General features: G+C 42.0%; 1 protein-coding gene across 4 annotated transcripts in view; it reads left to right on the top strand.

Moving 5' to 3' along the window:
- The first annotated feature begins 760 nt into the window (after window positions 1–760).
- The window catches only part of sbf1 (SET binding factor 1), a 68665-nt gene continuing 43001 nt past the window's right edge, over window positions 761–26424 (top strand). For all 4 annotated transcript variants that reach the window (XM_020647142.3, XM_020647141.3, XM_020647140.3 and 1 more), the window contains exons 1-2: window positions 761–967; window positions 25216–25301. In XM_020647142.3, coding sequence (XP_020502798.2) covers window positions 913–967; window positions 25216–25301 — 141 coding nt within the window. In that variant the 5' untranslated portion in view covers window positions 761–912. The remainder of the gene's footprint in view (window positions 968–25215; window positions 25302–26424) is intronic.

The raw sequence follows: 26424 nt of genomic DNA, 5'->3' as shown, positions 1-26424 counted from the left end.
TGAACAATATTAGAATTCCCTTTGCAATAGTATTTGTCTTGACTGACTTGTTATGTTTAGGGTGTCTTCACCTTTTACCCCGAGTCTAGTACGGAAGATAATTAGGGCCAGACATGATAAAATAAATAATGACAGGAGGAAGATTTTTAAACCATTACACACATCGAGAAAACAAGTTGTAATTTCAAGAATAAAGATGAAATGTAGCAAATACATTTTCTTTTTCTCAATTGTGGCACACTGAAAATGAATTTACTGTCACTTTATTGTGAGCGAACAAAGCATTTCCCCTGAAATTGGACTATTCTTGAAATTGAATTTCAATTTCATTCTCCACATTTCGGCTTTTTTCTCAAAATGCAAAATGAAAGAAAAAATATTCTTTTCATGTCTGGCCCAAATCCTCTTCTGTAGAAAAAGGGCCAATCAGCCTTTTAAATTTTTATTTATACGATTTAAAAGTCACCAATTTGGACCAAACACTTGGCTACCTTACATCATTTTATGTTTCATGTGGCTTCCCTTTGAAATAATATTTGTCTTGGATGTTTTCTCTTGTTGGCCTTCATATGTTTAGTGTTTCCATTATCTTCACCACCTTTTACTCGTGTCTAGCGACGGTTCTGCTGGGTTTATTCTAGGTTTTGGTCAGACTTTTGGCCCCTGAGCTGGTTTGGCTCCTCACATGGGACATTCCTGCCGAGCAGCCCCTCCCTGAAGGCCCTCAGTGCGCAGACTCGCGGCTCTCCGCTGTCAGGGCACGGCAGACTGACAGTATGGCGGCGGGGTGCAGCTGGAAGGATGCTACCGTTCCCCGTGATGTGTCTATCGCCGGTAGGACGTAAATGGAGTATTGACGACAAAAACAGAAGAGGATTTATCGAGAAAGGCTTGTCGCCGTGAGCTCTCAAGATGGCCAGGCTCGCCGACTACTTTTTAGTGGTCACTTACGACCTCGACAAGCGAGGTAGGTGTTTGAGTTAGCCTACAATGCTAGCACTAACGGCTGGAGGCGGGGACGGGCCGGGCCGCTAATCACAGCTGACCCGCGCTGGGCGCTGTCAATTGGGGATTAGCCGCTAACTGTGGGCCGGGGATGCGCAGGCCTCACGGGGATTAGGGTACTTAAATGCCAGCTTGTCAGTTGGTGTCCCGCATTTCTGGTGATGTTAGCACCTTGACCGCTCAAGTCTTTTTTAATGCTTAACTTCCAGTCTTGTTTTAGCATTAGCAAAACAAACTGTGTCACTCTGTTGACAGAAAACTTTATCCGCTAAGAGCTAACGTTAGCCGGGCTAGCACTGAGGGGGGCTGGCTGCCTGCTCGGCTGTGACCTAAGACGGATTTATTCAGTCGTTTCACAATTTCAGCCACATCTTCCTCAGCTGCCTCTCACAAACAAATCCAGCAAATACAACGAATTAAGCGCGTTTGTTTCAAGCAGACATTGAGATGAAGGCAGGCTGCCGGTCAGCGGGGTGTCAGTGCTTCTGGCTGCAGGATCCACAGCACTTCACTTGGGACACTCTGGTGCTGATTTCCGCTTTAAGATGGATTTTTAAACTGGAAATCGATGCTGTGGTTGCTGATTGTTTTCCTTGTCTGTGTTTCTGTGTGGATTAACCCAGATTGCCCTGCCCCTCCCTGCGCCCCCTCGGACCGGAGCTCTGTTCCCCCCCTCTTGTGTTGCTGGGACGGGGGGTTTGGACCGTTATCTGAGCCCCCCTCCCTTTGGCTTGAGCCTTGGCCTAGATCTGTGCAGTATAATGGCCCGTTTAATCATGAAATATTCAACCCTCATATCCGATGGAGGCATGCATCTTGTAACGTTGTGGTGTTTTATTCAGAGTGCATTTTTACCTATGATTTATTCAGAAGAGGCAAATTGTAACATCACGAGTCCCCCTGCAGCTAAAAGCACCCACAGAACTGACTTAACTCAATGACTTGCATCCCTTTTCTGATTGCACTACTTGCATCTTGCATTTTCTTCTTTCAGAGTAAAGTGGGCGGTGAATACAGGATGTTATAACGTGGACACTGCAAACGCTGCAGAAACACTCCTTCCTGCCTGCATGCAATGCAGAGCAGAGCAAGCCTGTAAAAAGCATCTGGGAACCAGACATTAAAGCCACAATGGCTCTAATGGATCAAGGCTCCCATGCTTGTAAAACCAAACACTTAAGGGTGATGATGATTGTTGGCATTTCCCCCTTTACTGTTGCCTCACTGTTTACTGTAACTCCTCTGAAGTTTCTAGGTGGAGGCATGTTGTTGTTCCACCCATCTTCAGAAGATGCAATAGAGTTCCTACCATCATAATCATCCTCAACACTGCTATCAGTAACTTCCTAAGTTAGCATCTTGCAGTGAAATCAATGCACTTCTTCATGCTTTGCTGTTTGAAACTGTCTTATGCTCTCCTTTTTGTCTTGTTTGTCAAACATCACAGCCAAGGAGAGATGAAGAGTGCTGTTAATGCTGGAGTTGTCAACAGCAACACAAAGCTAGTTTTTGAAAGTTTCCAACGAAGTGAATCAATGTTAAAATCACCAACTCTGAACACAGACTCTCTCCAAAATGAGTAGATGTTCCTTTTGAAAGCATGCTTACCAATTAATCAATTTCTGCTTCGGGTGAAGGTTGCATTCAGAGCCTGAAGCCCCAGATTTGCAATGTTTTTTTGCAAATGTATATAAACAATTTTGGTCTATATTTAAATCTAGTCAAGTGTCTGTTTTTCTTACTGATTGACTGCAAAGAAAACACTTGCAACTAAAAATGAACAGTGCTCCTCGATCATAGGACGAATACCAGGAATTCTGCAGCACAGTAGTTTCCTCTGGTCTCTAAATATTTCATGCATCCTGTGTGTGTTAGTGTGTGAGTGTGCTTTTTGTGTGTGTGTTTGTCACTAAGTCAGAGGAATGTTTTGCAAGTGTGGGCACTGACAGGTTTTCAGGGCTGACATCATCACTGCTCATCTGCCGTCACCAACAGAAACCTGGTGGGTGTTTACACACAGAACGTCCTGCAGGCAGATCACAGTCTGTGCTCTGAGATGGATTGTTCCTACTTCATTTAGAAAAACAAGGTCACAGTTTGCCTTGTCTAACCTGAGGGCATTCACTCCCTCAGTTTGTCTCTTAAGGTGTCAGGTTGCTCACATTGTGCTCAACCCAGACTTTAAGTTATGCTATCAGTGGATCCAATTTAGAGCCAAGATGGCTGCTTATGAGTTGAGAAGGATCCACAGCGGCCACTTGGGTGTGGTCCTCTTTCCGAGGGTCTCTTGAGAAACTCCCCAGCGTGTCACTGTGTTTTGACAGCGGTTCCTCCGCCGCGGCGAGCACCCAGCAGCTAAATGGATCGCGCAGTCCAAGGCCCAAACAGGAAGCTAGGGAGAGGACCCGAGGGAGGACTTATGTTTAGAACGAGAATCCAGATTGTCTCCCTGTGCATGTCTGAAAACCAAAAGAAGGGGCATGTGTTTGTGTGTGTGTGTGCGTGAATGTGTGAGGCGGTCTCATTCAAGGCAGAGTAGAGAGACACACATGCATTCACACACACAGATGCCAGCATACAGCCTCTATTGTAGCTCCATCTGTGTGCCTCTGGCGGTGCAGTTTGAGGGTGCCGCTTGGTCATTGCCACAACAGCCTGAAACAGAAAGCGGGATTGTTTTTTTCAGGGCTAGAGTGACAACCACACACACCCCTGCAGCCCTACAGTCAAGCTCGGACCATTCACAACATTAGAGGACACAAAGAGGTGCACACAGGGCAGACAGAGGGTGCATGCTGTTGTGTCTACAAATCTGAGGGTGTTTGTTCTGTTTCTGTCCTACAATGTTGTCATGGTTAAGAATAGTGACACTGCAAGCAGTCTGATTTGATACTGTAGTATACTATTCAAACGACTACTACCCTTATTGCTCTGTCAGATTTTTGCTTGCATAAGTTCCTTGTCCAGATACTGGATGGGCTAACTTGTTGCTTTGATTGTGAGATGTCTTGAGGGTATGGCAGTGTGACAGCGTGCAGCATGAAATCTGCCAGCCATTGAGAGAATGTGGTTGATGGTAGTAATACCTCTTTTAGAAAACCCCAATATATAGATGGTAATGTTGGAAAATAAAGACTCTGAAGAAATATTGGAATTTGTGTGTGCGTTTTATCTGTAACCTATTACCTATTTAATTTCAAAGAAAAAAATACTAGATCAGGAGTCAGGCTAAAAATCAACAATTTATTTTCACCTTTGATCACCCTGTTAGGCCTGGATGATCTCTTATTCATTGTGATAAATTCAGGCTTTTGCTATGCGTTTATTGTTGCAATAATGATGAAAATGTGATTTATCATGCAGCTAGCTGGTTATTGCTTTTTTGCCAGTTTGCATTGTAACCAGTGTGCAACTCCTGGTCAGACACAATCCGATGTGACAGGCCTCTTGTGGCCTCAAAGTCATGTAAACAATTTCTATTTACACCGCTGCCTGATGAAGGCAAGTTTTTATCATTGGACATGTGGCTCCACACTTTATAGGCTCCATTCAGATTGGACAGTGACTATAGAAAGAAACCACATAGAGAGGGCAATGTCACGCAGGAAAGGAGCTGCAAGACAGGTTGCCTGCCTTGATAACCACAGCCTCCACACGTGGGCTGTGAGGCAACCACGAGGCCATCTGCGCCTCTGCCATCAGTCTGTTAATGCAAAAAAAAAAAAATAGCACATTTTTCAGAATTGCTGTAATCTCAAGCCTTTTTTGGTAAGGCTACTTAAAAGACTAAAAACTGTTGCAACAGTTTTTGCAAATTCCTGTGCTCCTATTGGGGGAAAAAAACTCAAAACATTCCATTTTTCACTGCAAATGTTTGAAAATCTGCTGCAAAATCAGGCATTTCATGCTCAGGCTGCAACAATCACAAAAAAGTAGTAAAAGCATGAAAGATGTGTGGCTGCACCTTGTAGTTCTTTAGCTTGCACAGGTCACCAAGCCGTCCTGTTTACAGATACATTCAGTCATGCTTTTGAAAAGTCTTAAAATATTTGACTCAGTCGGTTTCTTTAGTTCTAATGTTGGGATTTTAGTTATCGTGACAAAGCTGCAGTGACTAATTCACGAGGAGCTTATCAGTGCAATCAGTACCAAAAGTGTTACTGTGAGTGTCGGTCTCCATGTGTCTCCATAAAGCTCAGAGGGGGGGAATCAGAAACCTCAGATTGAGAGCAACATGAAGTGAGTGGAGGAGAGAGAGAGAGGAGTGTGTGTGATGCTGCCAGCAGTGCCTGCCTGTGGCCAGCCACTTCCTCTGTCGCTCCATCGCCGGGCTGCAGCCTTTCAGCCCTCCAGAAATAGCCGTCACAATCTGCCTTTCATAGGGGGGACAGAGTGACGCTGGGCCACGACTGCGGTGCACTGACGCTTGTGTGTCTGTGTGTTTGGCGTGAGCTGCACTCTGCTCCACCATTCAGATCTCTGCCTGAATGATTGTGGCTGTCAATGTGTGTTTGCTGTGTTTCCATGGCAACCTTTACCCTCCACCCCCTTCCCTCCCTCCCTCCCTCCCTGCAGGCTGCATGGTTATGGTGAGCAATGATAAAGCTTGACCTAATCATTCCTGATCATCACTATGCTGATATTTTCAGGGATGAATGCCGCAGTGTTAATATCTGTTTCTGATATGCAGCACATCATATTTTCAAGTTTTTTTTTATCCCCTCACATTGATTTAACTTTTTCAACAATTACACATCCAAACTCTCTACTGTTGCCGAGTTTAGAAAAAACCAAGTGTCAGCAACTCACAAAAAAGCCAGTAGACATCTTTATAATTTTGTAATTAAAAGAGCAGGAAATGTATTTGCAGCCGTTAAGTTAGTGCTGTCATGGTGCTGTGGTCGGATGGAGAAACCTCCCTCATATCACTACTGGGATGTAGTTGTAGGTGTGTGCGTGCATGCGTGCGTGTGTGTGTGTGTGGGGCTGCACTACAACAGTCTGTCTGCTGTGCTGAATACTTGTTATTCATGAGGAGGACGATGGCCCCAGGGCCCCAACACTGCCCTCATTCCTATTACACAGAGAAGAGTGTGTGTGTGTGTGTGTGCGCGTTAATGTGTGAACATATGTGTGTGTGCCATGGGTAGGGATGCTGAAACGTGCTTCCTTGCTCACCACTTCTGCTGGCACTCACTTATTCTCCTGTCTTAAACTTTAAACTCAAATACATTTTTTTCTTGCATGTGTCTGTCGCTTAGTAAATATCATTTGCTCCCCAGGGGGCCATGGAGAGCTTACTCTTTGCCCCAGATTTAGATTTAGATTAGGGCTGCCTCCTTAAAGTTCACAATTCAAATTCAAAAGGGGGGGGAAACCCAAAGTCGACTTGTACACAGATCCTTAACAGTTCCTCACGTGTATCTGTCAGTGTTCATGGTTTACAAGAATTGAACATGAGCTGAGTTATCCGCAGAGGTGATATAAACTGGTAAAAAAAAAAAAAAACACTTGATAAGCAGTTGCACATTAAAAATATTATTTTCTACAATGCTCTTTGGATGGCTTTATCAAGCTATGGCTGCTTCTACTTTGGCTCGCAAGCTAAATAAGATTCCTCATGATATTGTAAAAAAGGATGGTTTCGCTCACAGTGTCATTTTCACAGAGCTTCTCACTTACTGTTAAAAGGTTAAGAAGGTCGGCTTATGGCTCTTCTGCTTCGCTCGGTGGTGACTGCAAGGTCTGTTTTGAATATCTCCTTAATGCTTATTATTTGTTGTTATTCAAGGAAAGTTTTTACAAAAAAAATGTAAAGGAAACACGTCCTGGCATAAGTAGCAGCTTTAGACAATAGGAGTGCTGCTCTGCCGTTGTTGTTGACAAAGTTGATGTCAGAAGTTGGGGCCCCTTCTTGATTTTGAAGAGACATTGACGAGTGCAGTGGTTTTCCAAAAGTTAAGCTATTTTCAGCTGTGGGTGCAGGGACATAAAATTGCTGATGCAGCAGCAAAATTTGCACCTCGGACGCTGAACTGCTTTGGTTTAGTGAAGACCATGGGCGATGACTGGGTTCGGGGACCCAGGCCCTAAAGCGCTTAGATTGAAGTTGGCTGTAATATGAAACTAATACAAGTGTGTATTAAGAATTTCTGAGACTAGACAGCACATACTTAGAGCCACACAGTTCAAAAGGTCAATGTGCAAATCTAAAGGGTCACTGCAAATTAAAATGACAAAGACACTAGAAATATTGATCTGAACATGGTGGTAGATGTTTAGAGTGTGCATGTGTGTGTGTTAGGGATGCCCTGGTCCTTCGTGCTTTGATGGTTTCCCTGGAATTCAGAGAATGTCTCGGTCCCCTCTCGGGACAAAGGCTGAGTCAGAGCTGCTCACAGTTGGCCTGCGGGAGCCCAAGGGAGCAATCTTTCAGATCCCTGAGGGGCGATTCCAGCATGTCCGGACCACTTTTGATCTTAAGATAGGGGGTTGTTGGGATTAGAAGAGATGGCTGTGTAAGGCTGGTTGGATGCAGGCGGTGGTAAAAATATATCAGTGCACAGTGCACACACTGATAGGGTTAAACACTTGCCCATGTAACATTGGTTCAAGCTCGAGACTTTGAGCTGATGTTGTTTAAATGTCGCATAAAAATGTGACATGTGAGTCACATTTGTACACGCTCATGATGTTTTGTGTGTTCCCTTTTTCCTATAGGGACATCAGTCAAAGTATCATATTTCATATTTCACCTCAATCAGTATTTGTTTATACACCCAAAGTCAGCCTGTTACTCAGTGAACTTTCAGTCAACCTAATGACAGGCTGAGAGCTGAGGCGGGGTTTAAGCCTCTTGATGAACCATTACATCGCGCCCACCTGTCAATCAGGTCAGCTACGTGCCTAACTATGGATAACACTTAAATCAAAATGGAGCCATTTAAAAAAACAATCCCCCCCTCCCCGTACAGTGAGCGCCAGTGATGACAATAACTAATCAGACCTATTTAGTTTTTTATAACATGCTGTAAAACATGTTAATTTATGCTGTAAACAGCTTTTATTAATGGGGTGTGTATGTGACTTCCGGTGTTCCTGGAGCCAGCCTGTTCAAGCCACTTTTTTTTTAAACACTGTCCTAACACAAGACAGTGTTGAGAAAAGGTCTGTTTCATAATTGAATTGCTTGTTAGTTAAATTGTTGGCTCTTGAGTGAAATTTGACATAATGTGAACCCAGAAATCCTGTTCTCACTTTGTCTCTACACCCCTCATCAACATCATCATCATCATCATTTCCCTCTAATTTCCTTTTTGGTGCTTTAATAAATGCTTCAGTAACACTGAAGGTGGCAGAGAATGACTGGTGCTGGAAGATTAGGTCTTGTCTTTATTAAGACGGTTTCCAGGTCAAATCTGTCCTTCAGAGAAAAAAAAGGAAATCTGCCTCCCAGACACACAATGTGCTCACTCTAATCTAGCCTGTGATTGGTTTAAATGTGCAGATTAAAGGTTGGTTATTGGTCCAGACCTGGTTTAATGTCTTTATCACTGCACTGTATTTATGGCACGTCTTTGCTGCTCTCCCCGCCCCCCACCAAAGACGGAACTCTGTGTTGTTTAAAGATTGTGCAGATTACTGTTGAAGCTTTAGGGCTTTACATCACACTGTAAGTGATGTTTGACTGTTTGATTAACAACTTTTAACCTTTTACATAGGCTTATATTTTTTGACCAAAAATGTCCTTTCACAAAGAATAAGATGGAGGCTGTGAATTTAACGGCCCTAAAAAAGTTCCTGCGTCAGTGATCGGTTATGCCAACCTCACAGCTGTAATCCTGCTTGTTTGGAGTCTTTCTTAACATGGCAGAAGTCTGAAAGGAATGCACGCATAATTAAAGGTCGCAGCAGCGCGAGGTTAATTATGCAGAGCGAGGGATTCAATGCACATCTTGTTCTTCACTGTTACGGATTAAATCACTTATTCATTAGCTCTTCTCAGATTGGATGCCAAAATGTCACAGGGATGTAAATATAATATGTTAAAAAATGGCTGTCTGAAAGGGGCTAGAGAGACAGCAAAGTTGACATCTTACAAATACATCGGCAAAGCTTCTGTCACAAAGCTTTGACTATGTTTTTGTACAATTTACGTAGAAGGCATGCAGGAGTTTGCCTGCGATTTGTGGCAAGAAATTACCTGATATCTGATGCTTGAGATTATTTTCCCCCCTGTGATATCGAAACAGGAAGCGTTAATGTTTTAATTTACTTGTTTCATTTCTCAAATGGGATCGTGACAACCTGATACCAAGGTGAGAATGACGAGTATCATCAAACCTTTTGTGTCAGTGCCACCGTTGACTGCTTTAATACAAGGAGAAATATGAAAGCATTCATGGTGGGAATTCATAGAAATCAGAGAAAGTCAAAGTTTGTCCATCTCCATTGTTTAACAGTCCCTCTGTCTGCTGCCTGTTTGTGTATGAAACATCACGCATGCATCTGTTTCTCTAGCACTGGTTGCCTGAGTGACAAGATGTCATTTCCGGGCAATGTGTGTGGGCGATTAATGCAGCCTTAGAAGAAGGAGTAATGGAGGTAATTTGCAGCTAAATACAATCTGGCACTATCAATAATATATAGTTTCAAGTGATATACTGTAGGGGAAGAGAGAAGTGTTTTTAGGGATGTTTGTGCTGCTGAGTGAAGATGAAGGCCCAGCTGCCAGACGATAAGTTGTGATTGAGTGCATTAGCCCACAGTGATCATGTTTCCTGTTGCACTAATCTGGGGTATAGCACACGGAAATGTTTGTGTGCATCTTGTTCCAGAAGAGCTGCTCGCTTAAACGAGCATACACTGTTTCCTGTTACATTAACCACGTTCATTAATGCCGTTTTCACACATGCATCCTGGAAATATTTAGATAATTTCAGGAGGACAGCTCCGGATAGTCTCCTGACCCGGCTGTTCACACATGCACCTCACAGCGGGAGACTAACCCTGTCAGAAGGGAGGGGGGTCTCCTGATGTAAGACGTGAGTCCACTATACGACGATATCGTGAGAATATTTGCCTTTATATCAATGCTACGTAATGTTCAATGGAATAACAAAAGAGCGGGGAAGAACGTACAGGAGAACAGAAAACGTGCACAGAGATCATAGCGGTCTCGTTCATACACTCAATGCACCATGCAGCAATTACATGATATAAGCGTAACCACCCCCATTGACGAACTGCAAAAAAGTACTATAAGGGCCCAGCGGGAGAAACGTGAGTAAAAACTTTTGCTGTTTGCATTCACACATGCAGCTCATCCTGGAAATATCAGGAGTTTTTTTTTACGAGTTTTCTGCAAGTGTGAAAGCTCTATAAGAGAGCCATGTAATGTTTCCTCCTCTGCATCCTCCTCTGCTCGTTCTTTTTGATGAACAAAACTTTGTGTGTTACATCTGCACATCTTAAATCAGTTTTTTTTTAAATAATTTACCCTGCTTCCTCTGCTTCCTCTTGTCCATTATAAGCTCCATTAATGCCACATAAGACTGAACCTGATCTGTTACAGCAGGCCGTACGCATGCTGTGTACGGCCTGCACACAGCATGCAGGCCGTACTCATCATGGGATGGTCATTCACTGATGAGTCCTATCACTCTCCTCATTTCACCTCACTTCTCTGCATCTATGAACACGGGCAGACATTCATCTTTAAATTAAGATTAAGTATTTGAAAAGACTCATTTCTGGCTCCCTCTCATTGAAAAGAAATTGCAGTCACAGACACGAAGACTGGCTCTCATGTCGGGTCACTTTTTATTAGACAAGAACTAGATTCCTGTAAGATTGTTTTCCATCAAGCTCCTGGTGGAAATTTAGAAAGGAAAAAGAAAACAGCTGTGTAGAAACGTATGCAATTCTTCCCACACAGCTGTCTTTGTGTGTTGTGGTTTTTGTTATCTTCATTGATTTTGACTGTAAAACTTGCAAGCGGCTTGTGAGGAGAATCCTTCCTCCTTCCTTTTTTACATGAACCTGTCCATCTGACCCGATTGACAACATGCTAAAACCATGTCCAGCTATCCTGTCACATTTAAAGTGCTTTCAAACTTGTACTTAACTTTAATTATTCATTCAGCCTCCAAGTATTTGAGCTGATGTGAGAACGCAGCAGGATATAATCTTCATCTCGGGCAAGCGGGAGGGGTTGATCACATTTGATTCCCTGAGATTGATACACGACCATAGACTGTCTGCACACAACCGGTCCGATTACCAGCACGTTATTAAACTGCTGCATCACGTTTGAGTGTACAACCAGATCAGGAGGATTTCAGGGGGTGTGCATGTGAAAAGGGTTTTAGTTTGGACCAGGTGAAAGCAGCCTGGAGTCCCCGCCTTAAAATAACGTTATACCGTATTCTTGACTTAATGACTTAATTACTAATTTAAACATGAATGTTTTTATTATTTTGCCACATCCTTCTCCAGACTTTGCAAGTAAAATCACATTTAGCATTTTACCTCATCAGCAAATAAAAGTCATTCAAACCAGTGTGCTGATATGAAATGTAGGACAGAGGTTGACCTGATCGCAGAGTTTTAAACATTGATACAATTCTAGTTAAAATCAGACATTATCTGAAACGGTTTTGATACCACAAATCAAACAAAAAATGTAAGCCCAAGGCCCCCAATATTTGTTAATATCTTGATTTTAGTTACAACAAAAAAATCAGACAGCTTCCTGCACACTGTCTAAAATGCTAATCTAAAATTATATTATATACATCAAGCTTTGGTACTTTTGGATTCTATCATCATCATCAAAGTGACTGAGATTGTTTCATTTAAAAACCTGTGGTAATGATAAGTATGGAAAAATATCAAGAAGTTTGGCAACCTTTCACTGAGCAGATGAACTGGAAAGTAGATTTTGTCTGTTTTTGTGAATTGGCAGGTTTCCATACTCTGCTCATACTAAATCAGAGCCAATGTGAAGACAGGATACCTGAAGTAAAGCTCCAGTTATTGATGATCCATGTGTGTGAATCAGATTTTAGTTGAGCTAGAACACTCCAGCTGCTGTGTAGCTTTCTGAGGTTGTTTCCTCTCCTGGAAAGCCTTTCCTTTTTTGTTTTGGGGGCTCTGCTGGTGGAGATGGGGAAGGGGGGGGGGGGGGTCATTAGTTTTGCAGGAAGGATGTGAGTTTGCTGAAGAGCTTTTGCACAAAGAAATTGTCCCACATTGTCTCCAGGGTGACGGCAGCTGCCAGATGGAGCAGAGTTTTTTTCTTTCACCCTTTCTTCGGCTCCTAAATAGCAGCTTCACTCAGACAGTTGGTTTCGAACAGGGACTGGCTCAAGTTTTTATGCAGGCTCATTGTTTTTATACTGTCATCTGACACCAAATTCAGACAGCTCCAACGTGAGCCTCGTTCACAAAAGTGATCTGCATGTGTGAACGCAAGCAACCACATTTCTTTACACTGACTTTATCCAGAGTTTCTCCTGCCTGCAGGATATTCTCCAGAGAATTCACCCTGGGCCAATGGGAGGGGGAGTGACGTTTATATACTGTGACTGTTGCACGGTGCATAGAGTGTCTGCAAGCGACCGCTACAACCTCTGTGAACATAATTATGCAGCTGCATTATGTTTTCTGTTCTGCAGTATGTTGTTCTCTGCTCCTTTGTTGATAGTGTGATTCCGTTGGACTACATATATCATTGATATAAAGACAAATATTCTCCTTATAGTGTCCTATATGACACTCTGTTGCTTCGTCCGCTACTTCCACATCATTCTTTTTACGTCATGTCTTGCCAGGAGGATTTCAGGGGAAAATGTTTCTTTGAATACGACATTATTGATGTGTTTCTTTGGTTCCTCTGACACAAGCAGAGGCCCCTGTCTGCTGATTCTAATCAAAGGATGACTCACATTTCTTGAAATTACTCAACAGAATTGTCCTCATGCATATGTGTGTACCACTAAGTATGTGCCTGAGCAATCATATCGTAATGAGTGTGTGTGTAATATATAAACTATGTGGACAGCAGGAGAGCCTCATCATGATGATGTCATATTTGATCATTTTTAACCCAAAAACTTGAACTCTGTGTTGAATATTTTGGAGATGTTATCTTTTTCCTATCTTTTTCCCTTGTTTTGAAGTCATGCAGTAATAGCAGCTCTTGTACCCTCTGATCCCACTGGAACTGCAAAGTCAAAATATGTTGTTGCTATAATTTGACTCCCGATTTTTTAAGGTTAATACTCGGATCATGATCAAATATCACAGTCTGATATACAAGTTATTACTGCAGGTCTGGATTGCAAAAATGAATACCAATTTCATCTTTGTTGCTTTATAAGCATTTGAGGAAAAAAATAGTTGCACCAAGTCTGAATTCATTCCAAAATACCCCCACCAAAAATAATGCAGTCCCATCCCAATCCCAGGACAGAATAAAAAACAAAACAAAATCCCATCCTGTCCCAATCCCGGTAGAATGACTCCCATCTCATCCTTTTTGTAATTATTGCTCCACGTTCTCCATTTGGCAACTTATGTTTAACAAGACCGGTGATTTTCAGCTCCTTTTCCACCCTACCTGCTTTGCATGCGTGTCTCCTGAGGCCTCTCGTCTCCGAGTCTCAGGTGTAACAATGAAGTCACAATTTTTACAAACAGCAACCATGTCGCACTACCGTCGCTCTCGACTCTTAGGAACTTTTTACTATGTCCGATCTGCCCCAAAGCTCTCTCAGTTGAACAGACGGATGCTTGTTTTTAACTCTGCCTTTCATACATCAGTGCTTTCTCTGAATCCATTGTTTGATATAAATACAATCATTTTGATGCAGCCTGAGCTAGCTGTCTGCTACTATCCCAGGTTTAATTTAGTGGTTTAAAAAACAAACATCTTTGGGATTCAGGAGAAACATGTTTCAAACCCAGGTAGTGTGTTCAACATGCAGATAAACAAAAACAACTTGGATTGAAGCAAGTATGCATGCTTCAACTTTTTTTTTTTCATTGCTCTTCATATCTTTATTGTAATATTGAACAATGTATTTGAGTGTTGCATACTGTTTTATCGTGCAGGGTCAATCAGCCGGTACTAATCTACGCGTTCTAATTTACATAAAAAGGGACGTTGAAACACTCATAGTGATAAAAGCGAGCAACTGCTGCCTCACACATCCCCTGAACCTCGCTCACTTTTTAGCCTGTTTCTAAATTATGCAGTGTGTGGTTTCCCAGACTTGTAGGCGAAGTCCCACTTTGAAAACCAAAAAGGTCACAAAAGTTTTTGAGTAAATCCAAGTAGGAAAGTAGCACAACGATGTCATAGTAAGAACAGAAACTCTATGCAGAAGTGAACTTGCTTCAGACCAAATTGTAGACTTTATTCTGACCATAGTTTCAGATCTAAACGCACATTCCTTTTGTGCTCACAAAGACGCATGGAAACAAACAAGGCTCAAAGGTCTTTTGTCCCATTTGCTGCTGTTGCTGTGGAAACGGCCTGATGTCGTGTCACTGTGGTTAGGAAGCCTGCAAACGAGAAGCTGCGGTCTGGTTCAGCACCAAGAGCGTAAAACACACACACACACACACACACACACACACACACACACACACACACACACACACACACACACACACACACACACACACACACACACACCTCAACTCTGACTGCCATCATTCAGAGATCACATGACCAGCCGGTCTGCTTCCCTCCTGTGTCACAGAGCATCACAGCGAGGACTCATCTGTGTGAGGAGTCATCGCTCCGACACACACACAGAAACACACACAAGCTGTACCCGTGACCCAGATTTCCTCCTCTGCTCCCGTCTGTCATCCTCCACACACCTGCTCTCTCTCTTTGTGTATTTGATGGGTTTCTTAACATGTGTATTATTATATGCAAGAAGCAGTTTTTCTTTAATCATTGCCTCTCTGGTTAGTGACACTCCAACCTCTGAAGCCTTCGGCGATCGTGTATCACCGTCTGATGATGCATGCCTCTGGGAACAAAGCCTAGCCAGAAGTTAGCGTTAAAAACAACTTCCAGGCAAGACCTCCTTTTCAATGAGGCGTTCACATCTGCAACATAAACGCTGTCAGTTCACAACATCCCGGAGTAGCACCCGTTCATCTGTTGAGGCTCACATCGACGGTAGAATGTAAGCTAGCTGCGGCTTCACTCAAGCAAACTTCAGCGGTATGAGCTCGAAAAATAAACAGATTTAATTGGGATTTACTCGCATTTTAGGGGAATTAAGTTAGATGACATCACAAAATAATGATGCAGTCAAGCTTCATCAGGTCCGTCTTTAAGATGAGTTGGAAAAAAAACGTCAAATGTTTGTTGAATGGAGGTCGGATCGATCATTTCCGTTGCATGTCAGGCAGAGTTGGAAATACACTTTTTCGTCACCCTGCCATTGCGGCTGTTGGCTTTGGAAATCTACCAGCTGCTTGTTGTTTTTTACCAGCCAATTTAATAATAATCAAGGCTTATAGTATGTAAATACTGACACGCTCTTTGTCTTGCTAGTTTGCAAAAAAATCTGATTTTGATTTAATATTTTGAGGCCTGTATTCGACTCCCAGAACGTTTTGAAATAGCCAGGCTGAACTGGTTTGAATGAAACACGATGACCTTTGAGAAAGAGGGCGGTCAGATTTGTCTTTTATTAGCTGAATAGAGAGAGTCCGGCAGTGATTGAAAAGCCTGTTCACAGTCTGCACATGGAGGGAGTCTCGTTGGTTGCCGGGCACTGTAAGGCCGTGAATGCACCGATTGTGACTCGCTGATTGTGTTTCTCACAGTGTAAACACACAGCTGCAGATACTCTCTGTGCAAGTCATGAGGTGCATACACAAGCGGTGCTGAAAGTGCGTTTACAGCAACATTTCCAGTCTAGAATCTGAGTGATTTTATCTTTACAATGAGATGTGTTAAATTAGCTTTGTGGAGATTTTTGAGGCTTAAGATGTAGTGTTTGTAGAGCTTTTTGTTTATGCTTTTAAACTTGCTTTTTGCTGTAAATCTTTGGCAACCTTTACCCTTGCTTGGGAAAAAAGTTAAAGTAATGAGTGTGGTGTGTATGGTGCATAGATCTTTTCTCGTCAGTCTACAGAGTTCTGTGACAAAAGCACAGTCTGTAGCACTTCATATTTGTTGTTGCAGCAAGTCGTGCGTAGAAAGTCTGTCCAGGAGGAAATAAAGGCAAGATGCAGAGATGGAAAACTGCCGGTGGAGTTCAACGTTGTGTCCAGAGTTTGAGATTTGGGGGATATACTGTGCTGCTGGAGGAAATTGTCTAAATCAGGAGGAGGATGCATGACAATCTGGTTCCAAAAAGACACTGTGCAAAACATGGACAGTGTTGTGTCAGATGCAGCAACAGATTTGCATCGATTATGATCGAGCTTTTGAATCTGACAGCCTCCTTATCAAAAAAGCTGCTGCATGTCACGGCCCTGCAAGGCCACTGACTCCACACGTTTTGAATTCCTCACACACCACAGATCGATAAGTGAGCTTTGGAAATCTTCCTCTTACAGGATCAGCAGCTCTGTTGTGCAGTCGCTCCTGCAGACAGCTTACCATTTCCTAAACAGCAGCACGACGATCCACACCCAAGGAGGACGTTTGCCAAATCTTTTCATGCATTCACCGCGGGATGTATCATTGTGGTTAATAAGGAAATCACTGATTAATTTTGAGGCAGAGCGGAACGTAAATTCTCTCCGCACTTCAGGCGTTGGATGTCAGAATCAGGTCAACGTTAAGCAGCAGCAGTTCATGTGATCAAAGTGAAATGAAGTGTTAAACGATGATTTTTGTGTGACCTCTTTAGCTTATACTATAGAGAGAGAAGTATGTCCTTAATTAAAAATGAGATTCTCTTGTTTGCTGAATAAAACATGGATAAAAAAAAAAAATGTCTCAAACTCCAAGTGCCAACCTGCAGCTGGTGGAAACCAAAAAATCAAGGTCAAACAGTTTGATTCGATTTGATTCATCTGGTGCATCTGCGCTGTGCGTGGGGGTTCCCCTTCACACAGTGTGCTGGAGGAATGCCACAGACGGAGTCACTGAACTGGATCTGACTGCAAAGCATTTGGTGTGACTCGAAAAAGACCCGTATTATGTGAAATGTTTTGTTCCTCTTCTGCTGTGTATTTGTGGTGTCCATCAGGCTCATTGTAAAAATGAAAAAACCCCTCGCTTTCTTTGGATTAACTGCAGAAAGATAAAAACATGCTACGCTTGAATTCATGGAGAACGATGATGCTCACTGATTGGTCAAGTAAGAATAAGCAGAAGGGCTTATTCTTGGGTCGTCCCAAAATTCCCCTCTGGGCTCAATAAAGTATTATTTTAAGTTTGCATGTTCTTGTCTGGGCATTGCACTAAATACATGGTTACCATGTGGTCAGTGTTCAGGAGTTTGAGATGAATTCTCGATTCACACCTTCCGATATTTCAGGAGGACTTTAGTATGCGTGGTTGGTTTATATTATTTGGTTAAATGAGGGGTTTACAGATTAAGGGTGGGACGAAATATTGATAGGACAATATCGTCATCCAGGCGTGTGATAAGATTATCCAATCGCTAGTGCTAAATGACTAAATATTTTTGGAGAACAGAAGTCACTCTGAACAGTTTTTCTTGGCTTAAAAAGATGCAAAAAGATGTTAAAAAGTGGCGCTGCCAGCCTGGTCTGTATCCCTGCACAGCTTGCAATACAAAATAACTGAGGGCGAATTTTCAATCAGGTTCAAGTCGTGTGCATTGTTTGATGTTGGCGGCTGTGCTTGCAGTCATGATGTCGAGTATCTCTGCATTTTATACTGGTATATTGGTGGAAGCGGTATATGGTAGGATGCAGACAAGATTTTAAATAAAAAAATTGATGTTAAAAGTGCGTCTTATGGTATCACAGAAACGGTATTGTGAAACTATCATTACAGTGGGTCACATATCATGTATCACATCATGTATCATATCATGTATCATATCATGTATCATATCATGTATCATATCATGTATCATATCATGTATCATATCATGTATCACATCATGTATCACATCATGTATCATATCATGTATCATATCATGTATCATATCATGTATCATATCATGTATCATATCATGTATCATATCATGTATCATATCATGTATCATATCGTATACCCTGTGATACGCCCTTTTACAGATCAAGCCTTAGATGTACTAACCAGCCTGCAGACTGATGAGGTCGTCCCAGTTCCCTCAAACATTTTCATTGTTGGGCTGCTGGTGGCACAGTGGTTAGTGTGTGCGCCCCATGTATGGAGGCTATAGTCCTCCGAGCGGGCGGACCAGGTTCAAATCCCACCTGTGACTTCTTTCCCGCATGTCATTCTCCACTCTCTCTCTCCCTGATTTCCAACTCTATCCACTGTCCTATCTCTACATTAAAGGCACAAAAGGCCCAAAAATAAATCTTTAAAAAATAAAAACAATACATTTTTATTGTTTAGTATAACAGCTAAAGGACTCATAATATGACAAGCGCTGAGTTTGTACCTTTAGCCCTACAGGACGTTATACAAGAATCAAGATAAAGTATTATCACTAAAACCTGCCAAAGTAAGACTGCATGACTTGTGCAGCACTTTCTCCACGTTTGTTTTTTAAAACATAGAACAAAAGTTGCTTTTTTTGTAGTAAATGTGAATAATCAGGTTTTGTTGTAGACCCTGTGGTGTTTGGCAGTGTGTCGCTCTGCCAACAAACATCGGATCAATCCACTGACACGCAAGAGTTTTTTTCTGCTGGAGCTGCAAAAAATTAGATTTCATAATGGGTGGTTTGATCCAAGCAGCCTGAAAGGCCAAAATCTCATTCCAGCCACAGTAATGAATCCCACAGAACATGACGCTCCTCGGTTGTTAAGCTCTTCTGGGAGAAAAAGCTTTTGCTTCAGTTTGTTTTTTGTTTGTGTGAACACAATTGAAAATGTTCTTGAGCAATGTGTTTAACTGTTGAAAGGCGTTAGAAGACCAGAATAAAATATCCTGTATCACTGCTATGACAGGGCAGACATTTATGATGTATTGTGATGCAGACGTGGACAATTTCACGTCGATGCAGAGACAGAATATCATCGGTTGTTGCCTTCTGACGTTGCTTGGAGATTTTACAGCTACAGCTGGATGTATGTTATTCACTTTGGGCGGCTGTGGCTCAGTCGGTAGAGTCGGTCGTTAACCGGAAGGTCAGGGGTTCGATCCCCAGCTCCTGCAGCTACATGCACGATGCAAGACACTTAACCCTGAAATGCTCCCGCTGCTTCATCTGTGACGTATGAGTGTGTATGAATGGGATTAGTTACTTCTGATGGTCTCTTTACCCAGCAGCCTCAGCCGTCAGGGTGTGAATGTGTGGGTGTGACAAGCGGTGTAAAAGCTATACAAGCTCCATTTTCCATTTAGTGGTCTACTATGTAAAAATATCAATGTTGACATTCATTTCTGAAGAACTTTCTTAATATTAAAAAAGGGGAAGTTCTTCTCTTTCTCACATCTTCTTTTATCAAAATTGAGGATGCAACCCATCGTGATGCATTCTGAGATCGCATTGAAACATTGAAAGGATAATCAGAATCACAAGAACAGTGAAGATGCACAGAGCTAGTATATAGTGCAAAGGAGGTGGAAGTCCTTAACGTTTTAAACAAATCCAGGAAGGTGGACGAAGTAACAGTCCAACACTATGATGACAGTTTTTGGCACATTTGTCACATTTGTCCTTGTCAATCAAAAACATGCTGCCTAGCCTATACCTCCAAAAAAATCTGGGAACTTTCAGGAGTTTAGTGCATGTGTGAATAGGCTGTGTTAGCAGCTCTGAGATCAACTCTGTGCTCACAGGTTAGTTTCCCTTCACAATCAGTGTTTAGGAGTAGAACTCTGAACTCTGATCTCTAAGTCATCTACAGCATTTGTAACTAAGACTTTTCCTGGAGGGAGTTTGGATTGCTGTCACTTTGAGATATCCAGTTTCCCTGTGTGAAAGCCTCACTTGCCCTCTGTAATCTTATATAACTCATCTGTATGTGTTACCGCGGCTCCCTGCTCAGACTGACAGGCTCATAGCTCTGTGTCTGACCTATGCCCTCTTCTCTTCTGTCTGACAGCTCTCAGCAGAAAGTGTTACAGCTGCAGAGTTTGCTTTCAATTTCTGTTACCCGATGAATTAGCTCCAAAAGGCCTTAAAATGACATAACAAGCTTTAACTTTTTCTTCAGATTTAAAAGCTATTTAAAGGCTTGGAGTGGATGCTGCAATTGCACAAGGAATATATTTTTCAGACTGCTAATATGACTTAAAGATTGATAGTATAGTTGGCGCTAGCTGTGTTATCAAACAATAAAAACCCAAGAAGACGCCTCCAGGACTACCTTTGTCGTGTGAGCTGATACCAGACGATAACAGCACATTGCGTGATAGTCAATATGTGAAAGCAACATGACAACAAGTCCACAGATCCTATCAGTGATGATTTAATTACACAATTATTATTTTATTTTTTTCTTACCACTGTAACTTTTGCTGCTTTGCTAAAGTGCTCATGATGGATAGGCTGGGTCTTTGTAACATAGCAATAAGTAAGGTTTTTTACCTGCTTTTTGTAAAGTGTCTTGAGATAACACTTATGAGTTATGAGTTGATGCTAATTGATTGATGATTGAAAAAAAAAAATGAGTTAATTTGCTTATAATAAACACTATACTATACACTACTGTCAATGCACGGAGCAGCCATCTTGGATATTGCGCTTGTGTTACTGAAGTTCCTTTGAGTTTCCAAGTCAAAGTTCTGACTTCAGGGGGTGTTCCGTTGACGTATGACGATGACGTATAACAGTCGGCATCTCAGATTTTCCGACGTCTTAAATCGAATGGAACGCCCCAATAGTTGTAACTTGCAGCCAACAATGGCTCAATGAGTGTAACCGTCATTGCATTGATCATTTTCAAACCCAAGAGAAGTTCCAACTCCTTTGCCAAAATAATTTCTCTGCATGTTTTCTTTTCGCTCCGAGAGAGGACTATTCTCGGCTTTCACCACGGCTTTCTGTTTTTGTGACTGATTACTGCTAAAAGTAACGAGAGACAAGACTCCAGCTGCCTTGAATCTTTGGAGTATTTACAGAAACTCTGTTGAGCAATCTGGCATTGTTTGAAAGAATAGTGATGTTAGCTTCATGAAGTACAAACCTCTGTGTCTTTTTCTGGAGTTTATTTTTGTTTAACTGAGATATTTTAAAAATTTGTGTGTGTGTCATTGTTGAAATGTGCCTTGTTGTAATTAGCTCCTGTACGTGGCACCGTCACTATCTCCCTCTGTACCTTCTCATTTCTTCGGGTAATTGCTGGTTTTGTGAAGTTAATTGAAGTCCTGTTTACATTCCTTAAATGCCTTTTTGTGTACATGCACATATTCTCATCATCATTGGATTAGAGTAGGAATGAGTGTCTTGTGACGAGGGGAGACTTCTTGTATGGTGCATACCTCTGCGTGAAGCAACTCAGAGCAGGGAGTGAACTGGCTTTAGTTTTGTTTAGGTTTTTTTCATGTGTGTTACTCCCAGCGGACTCATTCATACACCCCTCCCTCGGCTGCAGGATGTCCTGCTTTGACTGGCTGAATACTCCACCACCCTGCCTCACGATTGGCTGTGTTTATTTTCTCATAGTGTGTGTGTGTGTGTGTTCCTGACACACCTACATGTCGACATCTACGCCCAACACATCGCTACAGAACATTAAAGAAAAAAAAGAAAAAAAAAAAAGGGCAGAACCAGGCGACACGTGAGCTGCTTTATTTTAAATCCACGTCTCTAAGGAGGGAGAGACGGGAGGTGACATCAAGTCCCAGCCTGCATCAGCACCAGGTGATTCACCCCTGTAAAACAGAGGGTTGGCTGTGTCACATGATTTTAAGTGTTGAAACAAAGACTATGTTCAGACTGCAGGCAGCAGTGACCAAAATGTGTGTTTGGTTTTGTTCATGTACACTTTGGATCTTTTTTTGTTGGAACATCAAAATCAAATGAAATCTGTCTTTCTAATTTTGACCCGGCCTCTGTCCATATGTTGTCCTCAATCTGACATGGTCTGACTTTTGTGATGATTTCTTTGAATCTTGACCTGAAATTGAATCTGGTCTGCACACACGCACGCACACGCACACGCACACAGATGTGGTCAAAGGTCAAAGCTGTACTTGTTGTCATCCCAACCTGCATGAAGAAGTAGCAGCTTACTGCCTGGAAAAGAAGCCATATTGAAGTTTAGCTCTAATTTTCCTTCATTCTCTTAGTTATCTAGTGCTTGACCAATGATCAACTGGACTTTATTATTGGGCATATAAGAGTCTTATCAAAGACACATCCATATGGACATTTGTTTTCTCTGATTAAAACCTATAATCTTTAGCAGAAAACCACCTTGGTACGATTCAGTAATGATGTCTTGTAGTAGTTTGAGGAGCTGAGTGCCCCTACTCTGAGTTCACACGTCTCAAAGCATACTGTTCATGATCAATGCAGGATATTTTCTGTTAATTGAAGAAAGGTATTGTGAACTCTCTTAAAATAAGGGCCAATACCAACAGATACAGATGTTTAACAATATTTTCTTCATTACTTCTCCATAACTCTGTTATATTTTAAATGAGATATGAGATTTGATTGATTTAAAGTGGTGTTAGTGGTCTGTATAAATAATAATAATAAGCCTTTGGTTGAAATGTTGTACTTCGATAAGAACTTTTTTGCTGCATTCGAGCGAGCTAGTGTGCGAGCATATTTTCTTTTTGATTTGCTGTTGTACTGCAATAACGTGATGTGCATATAACTTGCCATTTTCCCATTTATTTAGTTCATGACATAAAACATTGATAACTTTTGTCTACATCTGTATGTGGCACTCAAAGTCAAACGTCTGCCCGTTGATATTTGCAACAGATTAAAACAGAGCACCTCGTGGTGGTCCCTCCATCTCCAGGGTCCAGTTATCAAACATTGAAGAACAGTGAATGGAGCCTCAGGAACCAGGTCCAGTTTTTGTCCGTACAGAAAGAAAATGAACCACTTCTCTTTGATAACTTCATCTCGGTGCAACACTCCCACAAACCTCGGCACACCCCCAGTTCACAAGGGAGAGAGCAGGCGACTTTAGCATTCCCCTGTGTGTTTCGGAAGCTGGCCTACTTTCTGTTTGTGTATTGTCTCTGTGTGTCTCTGTCTCTGTTTAGGTTCCCTCGTTAAAAGCCCAGAGGCTTTGTTATTTCTCTGAGGCAGCGTTTAGTCTCGCTGGAACCTTTTCCTCATTTAGCATTGCATGATATTTAGTTTTGTTTCAGTTTTCTGCTGGATTTGCATCCTTTGTATCAGGAGTATGAGTGTATTCTCTGTGTGGATGAATGCTGCGATTAAGCAGCTGGCCCGGGCTTCAGATGGAGCTCAGCTGAAAGACGGGCCTGTGGTGGTTACATAAGTCGCTCTTTGTCGTGTCATTGTGTCGCTGTGATGAGCCGGGCCTGAGCCAACATTAACCAGCCTCATTAACAAGCAGCAACTAAACATTTTTAACTCATCCCACCCTGTTTAAAAGACACAGTCACAAAGTTTTGTCTTCCTTTGTTTTCATCTCTGTGTAGAATAATTGACCTAACTTTTGAATGTATCAACTAAAAGGGCGCACTCACACTGGGCAATCCGTACCTAAGCACGCTTATCACGGTTGAAGGAGGTGTGCTTCAGCATGGTACAGTTGCTCATGCATGAGCAGGAGTACACAACATGGTCCTGATGAGTAATCGATCCCCGCCTTCCCGATGGAGAAATCTATGACTCAATATAAGCCACACGTGCGCCCTAAGATAAAGTTATCAAGTTGAGGGAAGGAAATTGACTGTGGCAACTTTGAAGTTAAGTTATGGCTGAACGTGCGATCAATTAAGTCATTCAACTAAAAGATAAGCACGGCACAGAACTTTAGTGTTACAGCAGCAAAGAGCAAGTATAGCCTTAAAGATTGCACAATAAAATAGATAGGAGACAAAAACAGAGCAGTTGTTACGTTTGTAGTCTGAACATTCACAGCTATGCAGAAAAAAACTGTCATGCACGAAAAATGGGACAGAGCCGATCTGATGTTGGTATCGGACCGATATTGAAGTAATTTACATATCAGATGTCGGACCGTCTGCAGCGCTCCACATCACCAATCAAGAAAGATCGTTGTGCTCGTCCAACTTCATTAAAATGTACTATCTTTCAGCCTATCAACATTGCTTCAGTCCTAACCGGGAACTACCATTGTTACCTCTTGTACATGTACAGTTGGCTTAGCTTGAAGACATTCAGACTGAAGTGTAGGTGTCGACAAATCATCTCCCATCTAGCTTGTGTTCAGGCGAGAAAACCTGAGAGTTGTTGCTGCTTCCTGTTTGTATATGAAGTAAGCACAATGCAATGCTGGGTTTAGTACAGCTTCGTGTAGCCTCACTCTTAAATGCAACTACAAATAACATTAATTCATTCATTAAAAAATCAGTACATATGCATCAGAATCAGATCGGTGCATCTCTATCATGAACACATAAGCCGAACATGTTATTGCACCAAGTGAGTTCTGCATATTAGAGGATATTATTTGTAATATGATAATATTGCACAAGTTGTTGGAGTTTCCGGCTTGTGTGTGTGTTAACTAGACATTTCTTTTGTTGTTGTTTTGGAGCAAATGTACCTGAGATTGTTTGGGGCTTTTTGACACTTTCCCGAGCTTTGTTTGTCAAGTTTTATTTAGTTTTATTATGTATTCAAAAAGAAATCTGCATTACAAACTTAAAGGAGCTTTAATGTGCTTTCTCATGTCTATATAATCATTGTGGGGTTGTGTTGCGTAACAGACGTTTTTAAGTGATTATTTGACCGTTTAACTTTTGATTTGACGCCAACATACAAAAATGATAAAACAGAAAAAGAAGAAAATATACACATGATGTTGACATGGTTTTAACATACTTTAAGGGGCTTATTGAAAGAAACAAACAGACAACAAAGAGTCTAAACAACACACTGACCTCCGTTTGTCTCTCTCTCTCTCTCTCTGCAGTGGAGGGTGAGGGTCAAGGTCGCATTCTCCAGCGGTTTCCTGAGAAAGACTGGGAGGACAGCCCGTTCCCACAAGGCATAGAGCTGGTAAGCCAACACTTACACACATGTTAGAGGGAGACTCTGACGGCCCACATCAGAGGATCTAAGGGAGAGGTTGATGATTTGTCACACTCTCGACTGGATGAGGGGTATTTTGTGGCGTCTGCTAAAAGGTATTTTGAAAAGTAAGAATGTTGCGCCGGTGAAGAAACTGGTCCTTGTGCTAATCCCTCCAGGCTTGGATTATTTATAGACACAAAAAGAAAACCTTTTTTTTTCTTACACCAACAAGTGAGAAAATATTCAAACTTGAGAACCATCATGGACCCGTTTAACCCCGATGGCCTGATAAGACACGGAGCTGTGAACAACAGAGCCGAAGCTTTCACCCACCAGTGAGGTTTTCTAATCATTGCCATGCACTTTGGTCCAAAGCAAGTAATTTAATAAATACCAGATAGATTATATGCTGTGTGGAATGGCACGGTCCTCTGAGGACAAGCCCTCCTTTAACGCAACGCTTTTGTTCAACCTCATAACTCTCATGGCTCTTATAACAGAATGTGAACCAGTGTTCTGCTGGGTCTGCACAACAGTACAATGACATCTAATGAACTCGGTCTGTAGGGTTGTCACAAACGTATAAACTTTGATTCGGTTCTTTTAAAAACCAAATAATATTGACACCTGTTTCTGATTCCACTGTGACAAAAATTGAAGTCCTACGCACCCGATAATGGGTCATTTTCTTGCTTTTAATTGCAGACAAAATGCCTACTCTCTCCATTGCACAAACACATTGACAATGTGAAATGGTGCAATATAACACCTAACAGAAAACTGGTAACATATAAAATAACAGTATAACATATAACATCTCACAGAGACTGTACTTGGTGTGGGTGGGTGGCTTTTTAGTGCTAACTGTTCCATGTGTGTGTGTGGCGCTGTAGCTCAGTCTGTAGGGACTTTAAAGTAGTTAGGAAGTTAGGAAGTTGCCAGGGCACTTACCCCAGTACTGCAGAGGTGCCCTTGAGCATGGAACAGAACCTGTGACAGCTCTGGTGTGCTCCCTGCGTATCTGTGTGTAGCAGCCAGACTCAGACATCTCTACATGCCCACAGGTCCTGTTTGTGCATCTGTGTGTTTTTGGCCTATGTGTGTGAGA

The sequence above is a fragment of the Labrus bergylta genome, chromosome 23, assembly GCF_963930695.1.
Source record: "Labrus bergylta chromosome 23, fLabBer1.1, whole genome shotgun sequence".
Lineage (NCBI taxonomy): Eukaryota > Metazoa > Chordata > Actinopteri > Labriformes > Labridae > Labrus > Labrus bergylta.
Note: the sequence above shows the minus strand (reverse complement) of the source record. Positions and strands in the feature narration are given on the sequence as shown.